At 37.9% G+C, this 19,028-nt stretch overlaps 2 protein-coding genes across 4 annotated transcripts; both read right to left on the bottom strand.

The window, feature by feature from the left end:
• Positions 1-222: 222 nt before the first annotated feature.
• On the bottom strand, positions 223-5,895 carry LOC149095541 (uncharacterized). Of its 3 annotated transcripts, none has more exons than XM_089281915.1 (6): positions 4,620-5,656; positions 4,189-4,245; positions 3,436-3,483; positions 3,143-3,189; positions 2,053-2,095; positions 223-271 (listed from the first exon to the last, which is right to left on the bottom strand). In XM_089281915.1, the coding sequence occupies exons 1-6, from the start codon at positions 4,662-4,664 to the stop codon at positions 254-256; spliced, it is 258 nt and encodes an 85-aa protein (XP_089138041.1). In that variant the 5' UTR covers positions 4,665-5,656; the 3' UTR covers positions 223-253. The 3 variants fall into 3 exon arrangements, with proteins under 3 accessions (XP_089138041.1, XP_089138042.1, XP_089138040.1); XM_089281914.1 differs by lacking the exon at positions 223-271 and adding an exon at positions 5,670-5,895 and having other exon boundaries at positions 1,774-2,095; positions 4,620-4,897; XM_089281916.1 differs by lacking the exon at positions 3,436-3,483.
• Positions 5,896-5,907: 12 nt separating this feature from the next.
• LOC149095542 (uncharacterized) lies at positions 5,908-11,539 on the bottom strand. The gene is made up of 3 exons (XM_089281913.1): positions 11,113-11,539; positions 8,240-8,506; positions 5,908-6,321 (listed from the first exon to the last, which is right to left on the bottom strand). The coding sequence occupies exons 2-3, from the start codon at positions 8,306-8,308 to the stop codon at positions 6,034-6,036; spliced, it is 357 nt and encodes a 118-aa protein (XP_089138039.1). The 5' UTR covers positions 8,309-8,506; positions 11,113-11,539; the 3' UTR covers positions 5,908-6,033.
• Between the last annotated feature and the right edge of the window lie 7,489 nt (positions 11,540-19,028).

Genomic DNA, 19,028 nt, shown 5'->3' on the forward strand with positions numbered 1-19,028 from the left:
GACAAAAAATCGGCTAGTGTGCGGCGGCCTTTAGTTGATAAGGAATGAACAAAGCAGACTTATTGGGCAATTAATATTTTAGTGGGGGCAACTGAAAACTGAAATGTACTGGCCCACTGAGCAACAGGATTTCATTGTTTTCCTGCCCTGCAGTACCATTCATTTTCTATTGGTGCCATTTTGTTCAGTTCATTCTTCCACATTTACTTTGATGTAAAAATACCTGTTGTAAGACCTTGGTGTAGGCCATCTACTAACTGCTTGTCAGCACCTAAAACAACAAAGAACTGAGTCAATTTAAATCACTATTACTGTTACTGTTATTAAAAACCATAAAATGTAACCCCTTTACAACGACCACAGAGGAGAAACAAAAATGGGGTCGTATAACATGTGTACGAGGGTAGATTCTAATTATGATAGCAGTACTGATGTGCGTAATGAAATATGCATTTTCCTTTAAATCATGTGACCAACGACTACCTTTTGGAGTCCGAACATCATGCTTTCACTTTGAATAATTTACTTCTTTGATACCATCATCCAAAATGCCTGATGAGCAATTATAAATTAGGGACAAGAAAGGCGGCAAATAGTAAAGATCAATTCCATTGACGTCATGACGCACGTTCCAGTACGACTTTCCGGCCTTGCTTTTCCCTCGTGTAAGCCAGCTGTTTACTCCTCATTTTAACGCTTTTTTCACTGTTTAAACAGCCTAGTTCGAAGATAAAGTATGGAATCATAAAATTCCGTCCAAAATAAATGTTTCTTTGTCATTTCTGCAGAAAATTTAAACGATTTAACCATCTACCGTGAGCGACAGTCGTATTTGTACCGGGCCGAACAGTCGCAGATGACGAGCTCCGTATGTACTGAGCTGAGCTATAACTGTTTTTTGCTGTTCAAAATGTATTTTATTAGGATCAAACTTTTTTTCTTGCTGATCACGTTGTACAAACACCCTGATCTTGCTGTAATCGAGCTTTTTATCAGTATTATTTTGTTTTGTGGTTGAAATTAAGCCTGAGAGGCAAATCTACATAGGTCTCGCAGATGTAAAATGGATGCAGGAGAAAGAAATCCTCGTCATTAATCAAGCCTATGTGGTAGAATAGAATAAATTCCCTGGTTTTGGTGAACGAAGCCATTTTTGTTAAGACTCGTAGAGGCCGCACACGCCGTTGCGCATGCCGTACAGCACAATCTCAATCAAGTCCATCCTTCATTCATTCATGAGCGCGCACTTAAATAAATAACCACGCGTGACACCACGCGCGTTTTCCTGATTTTTTTGACGTCAGCGTGACCAAATAAATGCTAATTTTCTCGCGTTCCCTTGGGTGAATTTTTCTTTAATTTGGCTCAGTTCTAACCACAAACAATTCCAATAAAATACCCTATTTTTGTGAAAATCTCTCAGAGCTAATCTAATATATTTAGAATAATGACAAATTACAGATTATTGGAAAAACCGTCTGAACAACCTTGACTTTTTACCAATTCAAAATGTCAGGCAGTATCGTTTCCATGATGTGGAGAAGTATGAAACAATTTCACCAAAGGAAAGTATAAATATTAAGGAGTTTAGGTCAAAATGAGGAATACATCTGCCTGTCATTAGATTAGATGTTGCCATGGTAACGGCGTTAATCCAAAAGTTGACAACCAAAACATAAGCCTTATTTTAACAGTACCCATACTGGTAAATCTCTTCGGGTAAAACTTTAAGAGAAATTAACTAAGTTTCGTTTTCTAACTCACGCTCTATAGGGAGGGTGTTCGTAATTACCCTAGGGAGCCACCTTAAAAATAACCAATGAAAATGCTTCATGGAGGCTGCTTTTGGTGTTTTTACTTTATGTGCACCACAACATAAATGGTAATTTTGCAATATATTGCTTATTTTGTTGCCTTTTAACGCAGCCTAACCTTAATAAATCAGTAACTGAAAGACTGACTGACTGATTTACTGACTGACTGACTGACTGACTGACTGACTTACTGACTAAATTAATACATTAAGAAATAAATAAATATTATGACATTTACCTTTTCTAACCAGGGCAGCCTTTGTGAACTCTTCATCCAAAGCCTGTTGATCAGATGTTGATATAAGAATCATGAACAAGTACTGTGAAACTAAAACAACTGATATTTTACTAGGCAGAGTTCATACTTAAGTTTTCACTTGTATTAAATGATTCTAAAAACTCATCACATGTGATCAGTCAGTCACATTTGATGAATTTCGCATTCGGATGGTAATATTTACCACTAATTAACCGAGAGTGAGGTCTTTACGGGAAAATCTCAAACCGGGACCATGCCGCATTAACCGAGCAATAGAGAGTTTAAGAAAGCCACGACGGCAACGGCAACGTCGCTAAACAAAAGGTTTAATGAGCAGAACAATGACTGTGCACGCGCGTTATGATTCTTGGTACATTTCTTTGCCGTCCCCTGCAAAACAAGAACGTGAAATGGCCAAATTCCGCGTTGTCTGAACAACGTAAACCACAACAGCTAAGGTTTGAAATTTCTATTTCAAATTTATCTCTGTGTCCCAGATTCAGTTTCGTGATACTTTTGACAGTAATAAACAAAGTAAATGACTTAAGAGTATCACGGGATTCGTAGGTAACATATAAATTCATTTTTTAATCGACGTTTTCCTCGGCGTCGTCGTCGTAGCTTCTTAAACTCCCTAATAGCAAAGTCAATACGGCAAGGCCGTGGCTTGAGATTTTTCCTTATGGACTGAATGTTCGCGGTTAATAAATTGTTTATTATATGGCTTTTTGCTTCAGTTTAGCAGGCCCGTAATCGACCCGTGGGCATTACGGGAGAATAATGCCGTATAATAAGCTAATCAGAGCTCGCATTCTAAAGGCTACAAACACAAGCCATCTAACAAAGCGTTGTATTGTTTTTCCATTTTTTAGAAGAGAAGTTTTCATTCCTTTTCATCCACCTTATTACCAAATTACATCATTTGATTACAAACTTCTGCAAGGAATTACTTTCCAACATGCCTGTCTGAGCATTTACTTAAACCTTTTGTGTAAAACATTGTGGTAACTGAAAAAACGTCAGTACTGTAGTGCTTTAATACACAGCTAATCCCAATAAACAGATTTACCAATTTGTCCACATCATCCTGGTCCATTCTGGCATTACTGCTGGTACCTAAATATATAGAAATCAACAAAATTGAGACAGAATACTTAGTTGTTTGAGCCACTAGTTGGACATTTGTATAGAATTCTGTATAGTTTCTTTCAGTACCTCTCATTTCAATAAAAATATCATGAAATAAATATTTTAATTTTAATTATTATAACTTAGAGATATATCATTGCCATCAGAAAGTAGCGCAACTATTGCATTTCTAAAGTGCATTTATACTGCCAAATAAAATTTATAATTCATCACCTTCTTCCTTTCCAGTTTCTGGCCCTTTAGACCTATGAGATTCCATTTCTGCAGGTATCAAAGATGAAAAGACCACAGTCAATTATAACCATTTGTCATGGTTTGAACATACAAAGCGTATTACAAAGAGAACTGTTATTTATAGCATTAATTTTGATAGACAGTCAAGTCCTTTTTAGGACATAATTTGCTCTAACTTTGTCACGATAAAAGGGCATAATATTGTTCCAAAAAGGTATTTTCAGTATTTGGCGAACATTCTGAAGTAAAATTTCGTCATCATCAACAACAGTCTCCAAAGGGGTTGATACCTATAAAAACAATAATCTAGAACTTACTTTATTAACATATTACAGAAATTGATTATAAAAAATTCATTAATACTCAATATAATTACTTTTGTGCTCTTGCTTGTAAATATGAAGAATCATGCAACATGCAGGAGTGAAATTTTATAATTTATTTTATTTTACCTGAAAGACCCCTTGGAAAACTATTTTCAAAAATTATGTTTACAAGTCCTGCTGCATTTTTAGTTTTGTGAATTTAAGAAAAGTTCAAAATACCTACAAATGCCCATGTGGGCCCCCAGAAAAATTGTTAAAATCATACATCTTTAACAAGTTAAGGTTGTGTGCATAACTGAAACATTGTGTAGTTACGTCATTTCAACAGTGAATAAACCATCCACTTCCCTGTTCTAGAATATAAAAATTAGGAGTCAATGGGTTAAAGTGAGAAGCTAAATATTACCTTGTCATTTAAAATGGTATCCACAGGAACTGAAGTTCCACTGGCTGCTTCTTCACTCTTCAAAACAACATACAGTGTGTTACAGCATTTTTTCTTTATTTATTTATGGATTCTACAAGAAGTGATAATTTAACATGGGCCACGAGCATCTTTGTCAATATTGCTAGCACTTTACATAGGTGATGGAACTGTGTAGCACAAGACTTTAAATTTATTATTTATAATTCTATGAGTCCTGGATTTTTTTTTTTTTGAGATCAGGCGTAATGTCTCACAATATGGCAAAAGAGAAGGATTAAAAATTAATTTTTAATTGGCAGTACTTTATAAAGACAGACAGCACAGCTGTTAATGGGAACTACATTCTTTTGTTGTTAAGATTATTACTAACTGTTAGTAAGTTATAACTTGATCAATTTTAATTACTTTACCTCTTTGAGGACATCCCCAAAAACTTGATTCTCTGGTTTCTTCATATGCTGAACGAATGTTTGAAAACAAAACAGAAGAAGTGAGTTCTGTACATTGACTTTATTCCCAGTACTGGCAGTACTTTATAAAGACAGACAGCACAGCTGTTAATGGGAACTACATTCTTTTGTTGTTAAGATTATTACTAACTGTTAGTAAGTTATAACTTGATCAATTTTAATTACTTTACCTCTTTGAGGACATCCCCAAAAACTTGATTCTCTGGTTTCTTCATATGCTGAACGAATGTTTGAAAACAAAACAGAAAAAGTGAGTTCTGTACATTGACTTTATTCCCAAGTTGGTATATAGACCACATTTCAAAAAAGCCAAAAAATTATTTCATGGTGTCTGTTATTGTTATCTCAAAAAAGGCTTTAAACATGACAAGGAGGTAAAAACAATGATAATACAAAAACATCAAAGAAAATATATTTTTGACAGATAATGTTATCTAGTAACTTTAACAACAGTTCAAACTTATTACTCAGGGGGCTAATGCAACCACCACCATGACAGAAACACGAATGCCACCAAACAAAAGATTCAATAAGCTGTATAAGGGCTCTGCATCTGAGTTATCAATCTTGGTACATTTCTTAAATCAATCTACATTGTACAAAACAACAACTTGGAATAATAAAATTCTGCATACTGTTTGAGGAAAACGGAATCACTATCAATGGTGAATTTGTAAATTTTCAAGTTGGAATTCAACATGATCATATTTAGTTAGCTCTGACAGCTATAGACAAAGTGAATGCACGCATGCAGATTGTCATGAGATTATCATTATAGTTGTCCAACACATCACTGTCTTGGCTGCATAACTAATAACGGTCAAATGGAGCCAGGGGAACAGTAAATGCTAGTCACAGTGGCAGTCACTCATTGACCTGTGACATCATATATCCTCAGTTCCTAGCCCTGGACACCTTTGGTGTGTTGTTTACTATCACCATCAAAATCCTGTTAAAAGAATGTCACAAGTCTTCTCTATACGCATATACCTTCATCATTGTTGATTAGTATCTCGGTTGAAAAAAGGCACCTTTGAACGTGCAAGCATCCTGACAACTGTCCTCTTCCTGGCAAAGTCAGTCATCCCACACACCCTCTTCCTAGGGAAAACAAGTGCTTCATCTACAAGTACTTTAAATCCTAAGACATCGCCACACTTCCATTTGGTTAAAGATGTTTTTGGGATAAAGAAATGCTTTGTCTGAAAAAAAAAAAAAACAATTACATAGCCAAAATGAGATTGGTTAAACAGTATTAGGCTATAATGAGCAATGTGTCTTACATGTATGTGTGATTAATTCCTGCAGCCTGACTTACATGTAACTCAGGATTGTGTCATTTGTACATTATTTTTCACTCAAGCAAATTATAAGTTATTGCATTTGACATGTTATCCAAAAGTATGTAATAAACCAAAACCAAATTAAGCAAGACCTTTTCAGGAACAACGGAACAGCTTTGAACAATCCTGTTGACCACTGCCGTCATCTCTGCCACTTCCTCCTCATTATAATCAACAGCACTGTCTGCCCTCCCTTCATCATGATCCAGAAGCTGCATGTGCCTGGGCACTACTTTCTCAGAGAAGACACTCTCTACTATATTAAGATAGGCTTCTTTCAATTGGAGTTTCCCTAGTATCTACAAGGGAACAAATTTCAAAATTAAGCTCCCTTGCAGTATTTTATTGATGTCAGTCTAAGGTAAAGCTATTACAAATAATTTGCCAAAAGTACATGTTGTAAGATTTTTTTATTTTCTTACTGTTAATGAATAACCCTCTCTGACTCAATTCTTAAATACCATGACCACATCCATAACATATAACTGTTTCCCAGCTAACAGGCTAGGGAGTTTTGAAACCAAGGTTTCATAAATTTCATTCTATATTACTACCATTGATCTCATTCTTAATCTCCATAGCAATGTATGTCTGCTCAACAAAACTGTCTGTACAAAGATCAAGTCACAATCAAAAATATATAGTCTTGTGTTTGTAGCCCATCTTCATCTGTTGTCAGTGGTTATAGAGAGACTCAATTTTACAAGTACATTTAATTGTTCACAATGACTGCCTACTTTCTTGCACGATCACTGGCTTACATGTATTTTTATCATCAGTAGGAGTACAGACTCACAGCTGACATCATCGTGAACAGTTTCAGCGACATTTAGCATATGATTTTGCTTTCTCAATATAGCCAAAAATTGCATCTAAATAGCATTAACAGATAGCTAGCCTGAAGATCAGCTTGTGAACATAATGAATTCAACTGTGAAGTGAAAAAGATTGGGTAAATTATTGTAGTTTGGCATGAAAATTTACTGCAATACAGTAGAACCCTTTTTTTGCTGTGTTCGAGTATTTGATGAAACTAAACTAAACTTGGGAATAATTCAGTATGTTTTCAGGAATTTCCCAGTGGAATAAAGGCCGTGATTCTATGGATCATTTTGGCTTAATTCAATTTAGCTTTTAACCGGTGTTTTCCTCTAGTGAAGCCTCCATTTGACAATTTTGGATTTTGTTAACAGTGAAACCTGTATTAGGCAGACCCCATATTAAGCAGACACCCTCTTTTAAGTGGACACCAGCTTTAATAAGTCCCAAAATTTTTTCCCCACATTTACAGTAATTAAAAATCAACCGGCATTCAGCAGACACCTCTTAATTAAACAGATGCAGACACCAATATTAAGACATTTTGTTGCACAAAACCTGCAGTAAGCGGACACTTAAAGGGCTCATTTTACTTCTAAAGGTTCAGCTGAGACTCCTGTACATTGTTCAGCAATATCGTTTTTAAGCTGAGTGATTATTCCAGATTGATGCAGTGATCAACTGGACATTGTGCTATGAGCAGTCTTAGCTATTCTTTGATGTTACATGCTAAGTTGTGTTACAAAACGGTTAATAATTGACTATTATTGCACAACATACTAGAACCTGTTTTGAGCAGACAGCCTGTGTTAAGCAGACACTAGTAAGGGTGTCTGCCTAGCAATCACTAGAAGGGTGTCTGCCTAATACAGGTTTCACTGTAATGAAAATAAAAAACACAGCAAGCAGATTCTTATGCATCTGTGTTCTTATTGATGATAAATTTGGTCATAAATATTACATTGTCAAAGTTGTATGGATGAAGGCAAGTGGATCTGCAGACTACTTTGACAATAAACTTTATGATGCAATTTATCATTAATAAGAGGACAGATACTTAAAAAACCAGTGTCAATTTGTTAAATTTCACAACTTTTATAAGACCCACATTCATAAATATCACATATTTTTAAAAGTATGGTATGGATTCACATACTTTGCCCTGGCATGGAAACCAGAATTCAAATAACTTCCACTTCTATAATATTACTGACATTTTGATAACACAGACAATAAACTCTACTCCTTAGGTTTAACTAAATTGAAAATTGGAGTACAGATCAAACTCTGAAAAAAAAAAGGAAATTTCTCTTACTGATTCTCTAAAGTATTTTCAGAGAACCGAAAACAAAATCAAGATTGTCAGAATTTTGTTGCATTACCTGCCTATATACTTACCTTTCCAGTTGCAAACAAAACAAGAGCATAATTCATTTGGCTCCTCATATCCAGTCTTGTTTCTCCCATGATGTTACATACATCTCTTTAAAAAGGTCATCTTCTCTCATTGTTGCAAAGGAGGATCCCAGCTCTATCAGTGTCCCTACACTGAGAAATGTCCTTTCAAGGACTGGCTGTAATTCAGCTTTTAAACTAAGGCAGTGTTCCAACCTTTGTTTCCCACCAACTTTACTGATAGGAATAACTGCTATTCTTGAAAAAACCCTGGAATGCACATTTCAAAACGAAACAATCAATTACAAGTACAAAATACTTGATGCACTACACCTGAAACTGAGAATGCAATTCTCTTGGAATGATGGTTACCTATATGCAAAATCGTGTAATTGATAAACTGGTAAATAATTATCCATGTTGCAGTTATGCAACTTTAACATACTAATAACAAAACTTGTAATTATATATACAAATTTATACCAAAAAATATCTTACCATATTCATCTATACAGGTGATACTCTGAATCTCCACAGACAAGCAGTGGTGATTACATTTTTTCAAAATGAAATGATTTAGAAAAAGAGGAACAAACATTCCATCCTGTGCAAAATCATAATAATAACAATCACATTCTAACTGGCTGCAGTACTACTACAGTGAAGCTCAGATATATCCGAACCAAAAAATACGCGTAATTCGCGTCAGCCCAATACGCGTATGTGCGCATACATACATATATACGCACATACGTGTATGCATATACACATAATTATACAGTATATACGCATATGCCTGATTAGTACATGTATGTATGAGCTAACCTATTGTTTTTTTCTTTTCTTAACAGGTCATTGTTGTTTTCAATGGCTTGACAGCTTGCCCCAGAGCAAGAAAGAGTTTTCTTTATTTTGAACACATGTATACAGTATATGCACATATGCCTTCAGACGAATTATTAGCAAAATGTAAGCTGAAACTAACATTTTGCAATTGGGCACTTGACACAAAATTAACTGACTGAATATTAATTAAAAGAGAGAGTATTTTGCCGTTAAATCATAAATTTACTGTTTTTTTGTCAAATAGAACCGGGGATACACGCTTCAGCAATTTCATCTTCATGGAGCAAACACAACCGAAAGATAACATTTTTTGACGCAAAGTGAACACGGGTCCAAGCAAGCAACTTGGAGACGTGTGCTGAAACACCAACTTTTCCTTGAAGAAAATTAAAAATAACAAAATGTGAGCAGCGCACCATAGAAACTTCGAGTATTTTACCATTTGAATGAACGGTTTGTGTCAGATACATGTACATGTATAATGGGAGATATCACTTTTCCACAAGGTCTTCGGAATACTTCAAAGTAGCCTTCAAACAGTAAACATCTCGCAAGCGACTTGCCGACGCATGTTGAAACACAGAACTTTTCCCTGAAGAAAAAAATAACTAGATGTGAGCAGCGCGCCATAGCAACTTTGGTAAACAATTCTTTGGCTAAAGAAGGATTATTTCACAGTTTAAATGAACCAGAGATATCATTTTTTCAAAAAAGATCCTCAGAACGGTTCAGACAATAAACATTTTGCAAATGACTTGCCAACGCGTGTCGAAACACAGAACTTTTTCTTGCAGAAAAAATAACTAAACATGAGCAGCGCACCATAGAAACTTGGATAAACAATTTTTTCTTCAAGGAAAGAGTATTTTACCATTTGAATAAATGATCTGTGTCAAATATAACCAGAGATTTTATTTTGTTGACTAGGATCTTCAGAACGCTTAATTCAGACAAAGAAACATTTGCAAACAACTTGCCGACACGTGCTGAAACATAGATCTTTACTTGTAAAAACATAGAGTTCACGTGTTAAAATAGGGAGTTCAAGAGACTGCTTCAATTTTCTTCCCATTTTTGGTAGCTAAAGATCAAGCAAGTGTTAATAAACGGTAGTTTGTCAGCGAATTTGCGAAGTGATTGAAAACTCAAAATATAATAGCTTTCATTGATTGGCACGATGTTTTAACAATATGCAAATTTCGCTTTGAAGCATTTTCATTCCCAGAAATATAATGTCCTTTGTTTGACTAACAATGCTTCACATAAAGAAACCTATGGGAATGCATAACAAAGAGACATATATGCACGTATATACGTGTCTATGTGGGCATATACACGCACATATGTGCGCGTATTGACGTATGCGTATATGCAAAATATGGTCGTATAAAATGCGTATGCGTAGTTTGCATATATCTGAGCTGCACTGTAATTTGGGGTACCTAACTAACCTAGCAAGAAATCAGGCAGGCTCCTAGTGCATACAACTATATTGGAAGTAATATACTAGGCTAAATAAAAATACATATGATTAAACAAGGGTAAATAGATTATGATGAAACATTCAAAATTTGTAGTGGCAATGTAAAAAATATAGTGCCAGCAATTATAACTGATCTGTTGTTTCTGGTTGTTTCTAGCTATAATTAGTACACTAGTACAATTTGTTAGTTTTATAACATTGGCTAACATGTACGGTCAATGGCCTTAAACCAGCTTACACGTAAACTATCACGATGTAGCAGGATGTATCCTGCTACATCGCTGCCAGTCATTAGCAGATAGCAGACTGAAGTTTGAATTAATAGTGTTGGCAGATAAGGTTACTTCTGAACTAGGTGGGGTTAAGATTAATTTCTGTGTGATTGTTCTTGGATAAAACGTATTTTACTACACAGATGTTTTACACACGGTGTAAGCTTATATATTAAAGCTAATAGTTTGCAACAACTACATGTACGTATAAATGTACATTGAAGTAAAGTGAGTTAATTTTTTTAAATAAAGAGATGATCAGGTCATTGCTGTACCTTCTACAACTCTAAAACATGGTATGTGGTGATACTGGAATGAAGTTTCCTAGCGCATTCGCGACACAAAAACGTTTGAGGCCCACAGTAACGGCATCTTATTGCAGTTGAAGTTTTCAGGCACCAAATACAAACCGCCCCAGTTGGAAGGGAAGATTTCTCAATGGCAACATAACCAAGGCGATCTCTGATCTTAGTCCACTTTATCTCTTGCTGTATTCGGCGATTTTCATGAGTAGTAAACGCTCCTCCACTACTCTGACGGCCTAAGGACAAAGAAATAGCTTGCCTTCTTGAACCCCTTCTGTCAAGGAAAGTAGCTTTGAAAGAAACAGCCTTTCAACGCTTCAGGATTAGGGGAACAAACTACCCCATAAGTAGAAATTCGTCCGCCATGTTGGATTTAGATTGGGAAATTTTAAGCTAAACGAGGATTGGTCAGATTTCTAGTACGTCCCTTTCCATTGTCAGAAACCGCTGTCAAACGAGACTGTACTCGCAACCACTCGGTGTAGGCCTACTCCTGAGGAGGTTAGTCCGAATGTGTTCAAATATTCAATTTGGGGAAGACGCGGGAGTTTTTAAATCAAGTAAGCTGCAGTTATTTCATCGTGCTTTTGACCAAAGATGTTGCTCATGTTTAGTTTACGGTCATTTGAAGGAAGTCTAGCTTTGATATCTATGTTTAACCAGGTCACTACAGTAGCTGTCGCTGCTTTACAACCCTAGCTTGAATTGAAAGTAAAGTGAGTTAATTTTTTTAAATAAAGAGATGATCAGGTCATTGCTGTACCTTCTACAACTCTAAAACATGGTATGTGGTGATACTGGAATGAAGTTTCCTAGCGCATTCGCGACACAAAAACGTTTGAGGCCCACAGTAACGGCATCTTATTGCAGTTGAAGTTTTCAGGCACCAAATACAAACCGCCCCAGTTGGAAGGGAAGATTTCTCAATGGCAACATAACCAAGGCGATCTCTGATCTTAGTCCACTTTATCTCTTGCTGTATTCGGCGATTTTCATGAGTAGTAAACGCTCCTCCACTACTCTGACGGCCTAAGGACAAAGAAATAGCTTGCCTTCTTGAACCCCTTCTGTCAAGGAAAGTAGCTTTGAAAGAAACAGCCTTTCAACGCTTCAGGATTAGGGGAACAAACTACCCCATAAGTAGAAATTCGTCCGCCATGTTGGATTTAGATTGGGAAATTTTAAGCTAAACGAGGATTGGTCAGATTTCTAGTACGTCCCTTTCCATTGTCAGAAACCGCTGTCAAACGAGACTGTACTCGCAACCACTCGGTGTAGGCCTACTCCTGAGGAGGTTAGTCCGAATGTGTTCAAATATTCAATTTGGGGAAGACGCGGGAGTTTTTAAATCAAGTAAGCTACAGTTATTTCATCGTGCTTTTGACCAAAGATGTTGCTCATGTTTAGTTTACGGTCATTTGAAGGAAGTCTAGCTTTGATATCTATGTTTAACCAGGTCACTACAGTAGCTGTCGCTGCTTTACAACCCTAGCTTGAATTGAAAGGCCCAAGTTGTGCATGCTATTTCACGGTAAGATCACAAAATGTTTTTAATTGTGCAGGTTATGGTTATGAACAAGTAAAATCTGGATATGGGCTTTATGAGCAGTGCTTCATTCCACTGAAAATTATGGTCACAAGATCAACTTGTGAGCTAGGCCCTTCGGTATATACTTGAGCGAACTACAAACTATAAATTTAGTCTTAGTGAAGTATCCATCATACCTCAATGGAAAGTAGATATTTGTTTGGTCGGTTGTTGATTTTTTTCCCAAAGTTCCTTGTTCTCTTGCAGCATTTCATCGCTGTTGCTCGCATTTTGGTGGATTTGCAAAATATTCTTTCCTGCCTCGAGTGTGTTTATTGTCCATTGCTCACTGATAGTTAGATTGTTTGATATTGCATTATATTAGTGTACTTAACAGGTAGTGGATGCTGCCTGTAAGTTAGCATGTATAGAACCATATGTCGTGGAACAGAATAATTTTTTGTGGATAAGATACAGCAATAAAGAGGGGTGAGGCGTTGTGTGACACCTAGTCACAAAAGAGATAGGTGAAGGTGAATGAAGAGGGTTAGCAGAAGAAAGGAAATTAAATAGCCCCCAAAAATGGAATAGCAAAATTGTGTTTTGTTGTCTTGCTCTTGTTCTGAAAAAGAATGAAAAAAATTACCAACAGGGCTCTACACTCAACCTCGTTCCAAGGGTCTCTCATCTTACCGCTCCCTGGGGTGAGTGAAGAGAGACCCTGGTTGGCCATGTTGCAAGAAGAAATGGAAATTATCAGTTGAGCGGAGTCGTTTGATTATGTTACAGCATTTTTAGAGGTCACAGGTCTGCATGGTTTCCGCTGTTAAGTGCACGTCGCTTCTCAGAGTTTGACACCTCTGTAATTTGCCATGCCGTGCTTATACTTTGTTTAGGTTCGTTTCTATTGCAAGATATCTTTTAAGGCTCTAAGTATTGGCTCTCCAGGGACAAAGATTAAAATATTCCACGAAGATATTGCTTACTTGCACTCGATATTGTGACACCGCAGGTGACGCCGGGCCCGGCTATTTGATTAGAACTGTTTGCAAAGTGCGTTGCACGAATATCATATTTATCTTCGTCCAGCTTTTCTTCAGAGACTGTCGTAGCTTTACTTTGGGAAAGTTATACGTTTTCCTGGAGACATTCTTATGTTTTTTGCACCAATTTGATCGTGTGCATTCAGAGGAGAAACAACAATTACTACGGGATGAAATTGTGCTGCTCGACGCCCACAGTTGAAATATGAGTGACTTTCCATAAATCCAGTGGGTAAGACGGCCACACTGAAAATCACGACCACTAAATTGCCTGAGACAGACTTGCTTAACCTTTAGGTAAACATTGGAGTAGATATTATTCAAAATTTCAGCCTGAAAGCTAAGTATTGATAAACGCCATAGATAATGGCAGTCGCAGGGCAATACTTTGAATTCGACAAAGCTCAATGCAATAAATTGCTGATTACAGAGGACCCCTCCCTGATGTTCTCAATTGTCAAAGTGGGATGTGACCAGACCCAGCCAGGGTCTCTCGTCGCTTGCTCCAGAGGGCGGTAAGATTAGAGACCCTGGGAACGAGGTTGCTCTACACTAGATTTTCAACTTACTAGCTTAGTGGCTAGTGACACCTTATGTTACTAGTCAAATAAAAATAATTAACTAGCCAAGTGTTGACGTTGGCTGGGTAAAACAACAGCAGAATTACTTGTAAGACTTGAAAGCACAATGCAAGCGACTCTCTTTAATACCTATTGTTGGTAATTACTTTGTGTGTAAACCAGCTCCAATCGATTCATGGGAGACTCTTGCCAGTGACAGGAGTGCGTGGAAAACAAATTGCACCAAAGCCCTACGAGAGGGAGAAAAGCTTCTGCACATCACAGCGGATACCAGGAGAGAACGTCAGAAGGCCAGGGCCCTTGCTCCATCCACTGATTCCACTTATGTCTGTGGTTCTTGTCATTGCATCCGCCGATCACGAATCGGACTCCAAAGCCATCTCAGAAAATGTTTAAGGAAATGTACAATTACTAACACACGCTAAAATTATGGACTAGATTGTCCAATAATGCCAATACAACTACTAAACCAGTTCCAATAAAAGACTTTCAGAACTCTGTTTTTCTTTGAGACTTCCTTGTAAAAAATATCGATATCCCAAGACGTCATTGTAAAAACTGTCAAGGCCTCCTCACTCTCTTCACAGACAGGAGCTGTAGAATTCAAACTGTTTCAAAAGCAGCATTAGTGGAATTTGACTAATAATAAATGTCAAAGGAAATAAATCTTTCTCACGTAATTATTTCTGCAGTAGTAAGTTTTGTCAGTATGGACACAATGACAAATCACTTATGTTGTTATGCTACATAAAATGTTATCCCTTTGCAGTTCTGTACGATTTTGTGCATGATTTTCTCAGTTCAAGATGCTCAAGTGTATCTCTTGCAGGAACTACAGTGCAAGGATTTTCTGGCTGTGATGAAGGAAAATCATCCATGCATTGAGGAAAAGTACCAGGTGATGAAATGACACATCTTGATGAAGAGGTAGCTAACAGCAATTGTGTGAACTGAGGAGGATTCAGGTTGTCTGCCCAAAGGTGTCACAGCAACAAAGATGCTACACATGCACCCCTGCCCACACACGCCAACCTTTGTCTCCAACCATGCACTCCAGTGTTGCACCATCACCACAGCTGCATTGCCTCCACGTTTGCTGCTGTAACACCTTTGTGCAAAAGCATGGTGAATCCTCTCCACCTCATGTCACTGGTGTAAGCTACTTCTTTGTCGAGATGTGTCAGTTCATTGCTTGAGACTAACCCAAAGCAGCTAGTGGAAATCAGAAACCTACTAGCCACAGGGCTCGACATTAATGGTAGACACCTCGCCACAGACTAGGAGACATTTTGTTTTGACCAGTAGGTTTCTGATTTCCACTAGCCACTTTGGCTAGTAAACAAAATGAAATTGGCCAAACTAGTTGCTGTCTTCCTCAATGAAGACAAACACTAACACTTTTCTCGGAAACAAGGTAAGAATTTCATTGTGGTGTTATCATGTTTACTTTTCGTTGTTTGGTACTTGAAAGGGTATAAAAACTGAGCATGTTATTATGTTGAAAGAAATATTTGACAAACAAGACAGCATTTTCTGAAAGCATACATCGATGTTCTTTTCTTGTTACAAATTAGTAGCACAAAACATGAGCACCCTGATAAAATCATGTACAAAATCGTGCAGAACTGTAAAGGGATAACATTTCATTTAGCGTAACAACATACAGGTGATTTGTTGTTGTTTCCATACTGACAGAACTTACCACTGCAGAAATAATTATGTGAGAAAGATTTATTTCCTTTGACCTTTATTAGCAGTCAAATTTTGCTAATGCTGCCTTTGAAACAGTTTGAATTCTACAGCTCCTGTCTGTGAAGAGACTGAAGAAGTCTCGACAGTTTTTACAATGACGTCTTGGGGTTTGGATATTTTTACAAGGAGGTATCAAAGAGTCCTTAAAGTCTTTTCAGGAAAATCACTGGATTTTTCTTTGTGATCTGTTGGCTTGAGAGATTTGATGTGAGGAAAACATGAGGCCATTGAACAAAATTAAAACCAGTGCAATTCGGTCATAAATTGGTTCGCCCTTGTGTTTAACATTACCAGTCAAGCGTGACACAAGGTGTGTCAACTGTATGTCAACTGGTCAAGAGGTTTCAGATGCAAAATTGCATTGTGTATTTTTTCCTTTAAAATTAATTCCATAATGTATTAAAGAGAGTTGCTTGCATTGTGTTTTCAAGTCTTGCTAGTGATTCTGCTGTTATTGCACCCAGTCAACATCAACACTTGGCTAGCAATTTTTTTTTTGTTTAGTGACATATAAGTTGTCACTAGCCACCAGGCCAGTAAGTTGAAAAAATAACGCCCAGCTCTGTAGCCAAAACTTAATTCCTACTCTAGCCTGTGGCAAGTTGGCTACCATTAGTGTCGAGCCCTGACCAAATTAACAGGATAAAGCAAAACAAACGTCTAACCATAGGAAGAGAATACATTAAGAGTTCACTGGTTACTCTACTGAGAATGAGCCAGGCAGCAAAAGAGAAACAATTGTAGTCTATATACATTGCTTACTGGTAAGCCCTAAGTTCGCTCACTGCTTCTAATAATCAACTACATGTATCAAGGCAGGCTAAATTTGGCTACTTGAATATCAAATTTAATATATGGCATGTCACTGAGATGTTTTGTCAGAATTCTTCTCAAGTTAAAGGTGTTATCGCAAGTGTGCACTGTCAGCAATTACTTTTTGGCAATGTTGGGAAGGGGTGGTGGGCCGGCCGGGGGTTGTAGGTTGGGGTGGTGAGTTGATGGCCTAATGGTTAGTTAGTTGGACTTTGGATCAATACGTCCAACATGGAGCCCAAGCTGGGGTTGCTGTGTCATGTTCTCAGGCACGACACCTTACCCTTGCAATGCCTTTCTCCACCCAAGAGTGTAATGGTACTGGCCAATTTGTTAGGGCAACCTGACAATTGCTGGGGGTCACCTGCAATGGACTAGCATCCCATCCAAGGGGAGAAGCAACACTCCTAGACACTTCATGTTACAGAAACTGGAGGGGAGCACTCGTGCTGATGATCCATCTGGCTTCTCTGTTCCCTTGGGAATGGAACAGACTTTCGTGCCCTGTAGCCAGGGAAGACATCACTGGAATGTACCCATTCTTAGCCACAAAGACTGGCAGGGGGATTTGGTGTCCTGTTTGAAACAAACCTTTCACCATTTAAGTCCAACACCCTTTACTGGATATACCATGAAACGTTTAAGTGAGGGAGGGAAAGGGCGTTTGTTAACATGCACTTTTAGCAAGCAGTTATGCAACAGACGACTGGAAATGTGAAATGGCAGATTGGGACCAGGGCAGTTGTGGATTGTGTAATGGGGTGGGAAATCAGGGAATGGTACCCCTTGAGTCTGGTGGTACAGACAGGTTGATTCAGGAGTCCACAGTGAAGGAGAATTCCTCAGTAGTGATTTGGTTAGCACATGTTATTGTGGTCACCAAGGTTAGAATTCAGACCTCTGAATGAGTCTTTTTGTTATAGGAAAAAGATAGGTTATAAAACAACAGTTATTCGTGCTTGATATTCAGATGACACACCTTATTTGGATGATGCGCAGCTTCTGATTGGCTGTTGAAAATTGGGAAAATGATGTATTGCATGCTTGGTTGGGATGATGTCACATGTTTTATACTATAACAGAGCAGCAGATGGGGTGGAAAGAAAGTCATGGTTGGTGATCCTTTTATCATTTCAGAGACGCCTCCATCCTTTTGGCATTTAGCTCAAGATGTTTGAGTGTGTTCTTGCAGGAACTACAGTGCAGGGATTTTCTAGTTGTGATGAAGCATTATCTTCCATGTATTTAGGAGAAGTCTCAAGCAATGAAGTGACACACCTCGACAAAGAAGTAGCTTACATCAGTCACATGAGGTGGGGAGGATTCACCATGCTTTTGCACAAAGGTGTTACAGCAGCAAAGGTGGAGGCAATGCAGATGTGGTGATGGCGCGGCACTGGAGCGCATGGTTGGAGGCAAAGTTTGGCGCGCGTGGGCAGGGGTGCATGTGCGGCATCTTTGTTGCTGTGACACCTTTGGGCAGATAACCTGAATCCTCCTCAGTTCATGCGATTGCTGTTAGCCACCTCTTCATCAAGATGTGTCATTTCATCACCTGGTACTTTTTCTGAATGCATGGACGATTTTGCTTCATCACAGCCAGAAAATCCTTGCACTGTAGTTCCTGCAAGATATACACTTGAGCATCTTGAACTGAATGCCTGAAGGACAGAAATGTCACTGACATGAAGGAAAGATCCACCACCATGTCTCACTCTCCACCCCACCTACTGCCATTATGGCTTGGAACATGTAACATTATTTCTACTGGACATGGAATGCATTATTCTCCCAATTTTCAACAAATATCAAAAGCTGAGTTTCATCCCTATCAGATGTGGCATTTAAATATCAAAAGGAATAACTGTTGTTACAAAGGCTGCCTGTCTTTTTTCTATAATAAGAAATGGCTCCTTCAGAAATCTGAATAGTGGCCTTGGTTACCACAACACCACATGCCAACCACATCACCACTGGGGGATCATCCTTCATTGTGGGTTCTTGAATCAACTTGCCTGTACAGCCGCACTCGAGGAGCATCACTCTCCGATGTCCTCTCCTCATTCCATGATCCACCATTACCCTGGTCCCAAGCTGTCATTTTACATTTCCAGCTGTCTGCAGTGTAGCTGTCTGTTTGAAATGCATATTAACCAATGTCCTTTTCCC

Source organism: Orbicella faveolata, unplaced genomic scaffold (assembly GCF_042242905.1).
Source record: "Orbicella faveolata isolate gen_17 unplaced genomic scaffold, um_ofav_v1 contig_50, whole genome shotgun sequence".
Classification (NCBI taxonomy): Eukaryota; Metazoa; Cnidaria; class Anthozoa; order Scleractinia; family Merulinidae; genus Orbicella; species Orbicella faveolata.

Coding starts and splice junctions, on each gene's coding strand:
- LOC149095541 (XM_089281914.1), bottom strand. CDS start 4,664: ATGAAGAAACCAGAGAATCAAGTTTTTGGGGATGTCCTCAAAGAG. Junction 4,246..4,619: donor TTGGGGATGTCCTCAAAGAG/GTAAAGTAATTA, acceptor GTTGTTTTGAAG/AGTGAAGAAGCAGCCAGTGG. Junction 3,190..3,435: donor AGAAACTGGAAAGGAAGAAG/GTGATGAATTAT, acceptor CTATATATTTAG/GTACCAGCAGTAATGCCAGA.
- LOC149095542 (XM_089281913.1), bottom strand. CDS start 8,308: ATGGGAGAAACAAGACTGGATATGAGGAGCCAAATGAATTATGCTCTT. Junction 6,322..8,239: donor TTTTGTTTGCAACTGGAAAG/GTAAGTATATAG, acceptor GTTCCCTTGTAG/ATACTAGGGAAACTCCAATT.